Source organism: Silene latifolia, chromosome 11 (genome assembly GCF_048544455.1).
Source record: "Silene latifolia isolate original U9 population chromosome 11, ASM4854445v1, whole genome shotgun sequence".
In the NCBI taxonomy this organism is placed as follows: Eukaryota; Viridiplantae; Streptophyta; class Magnoliopsida; order Caryophyllales; family Caryophyllaceae; genus Silene; species Silene latifolia.
Genome location: NC_133536.1, coordinates 52,413,158 through 52,414,190, shown reverse-complemented (window position 1 = coordinate 52,414,190; position 1,033 = coordinate 52,413,158). Strand labels below are relative to the sequence as shown.

The following is a 1,033-nucleotide window of genomic DNA, read 5'->3' as shown; positions in this document are numbered from 1 at the left end:
AGATGGTTAAGTTGGTCAATCAAATTCCCTTCCGGCTGCCAATTTTCAGTGACAAAGTTTGTGAAATTTTCGTGAGTTAGCCAGGCTGCCTGAAAGCGAAAAGGACGTTGTATTGAGTTAAGGGGAGCGAATCCGTTTGGTGATATTAACAGAGGGCAATGATCGGATTGTATAGCGGGTAGGTGTTTCACACTAGCATCTCCAAATAGCATGCTTCACTCGCTATTGCACAACGCTCTATCTAACCGGGCACTCTGTCTTGTTTCTGGTGAATTGCCCCTAGCCCAGGTATGAGACGGACCTGAGAACTCCAATTCGACAAGAGCGCAGTTTTCGATCCAAGTATTGAAGAGATCGCAACGCCTAGCCATATTACTATCTCCCCCGTGTCTTTCCGTTAAACTTCGAGTTTCGTTAAAATCGCCAGCTAGCATCCAAGGGATATCGTTTCTTCGTGCAAAATCTTCCAAATTCGCCCAAAGTTCTCTTCTATTATTCGGGTCAGGGCTCGCATAGACAGCAGTGAATAACCATGGTGTCTCATTAACTCTCGAGATTTCCATAGTAATATACTGAGGATGAGATGTAATTGGTGTAATTCGAACTAAAGCAGACTTCCAGTATAACCAAATCCCGCCACGAAACCCTATTGCATCTACACGGGCATGACTATCATATCCAACGATACGTTTAACCTTTTCCGCATGATCCCCTCCCATGTGAGTTTCTATGAGAGCAAATACAGTGGGTTTGTAGGTTTGAATGATATCTTTTAAAGCAAAAATTTTAGCTCTACTAGCCGAGCCTTGAAAATTCCATACCATACACGTAATATGAGGTGAGTTCGGAGATAAGTTAGGTATTCTATCCGACATAAGATGAGGTAAAAATTGTAACTGAGACACGTATGCTCGACTAATCAAGGAGAGTACCTTGTTAACATTCCATGGAATCGACATCTCGATCCAAAGACTCGTTGGATTTTCTTGAACCTGCTCGAACGTCAGATTCATCATGTGTGACTCCCTTACCA

At 43.0% G+C, this 1,033-nt stretch overlaps 1 protein-coding gene across 1 annotated transcript; it reads right to left on the bottom strand.

Moving 5' to 3' along the window:
- Positions 1-215: 215 nt before the first annotated feature.
- LOC141613406 (uncharacterized) lies at positions 216-824 on the bottom strand. The gene has a single exon (XM_074432139.1). It carries the CDS (start codon positions 822-824, stop codon positions 216-218), a length of 609 nt encoding a protein of 202 aa, XP_074288240.1.
- Positions 825-1,033: the final 209 nt, after the last annotated feature.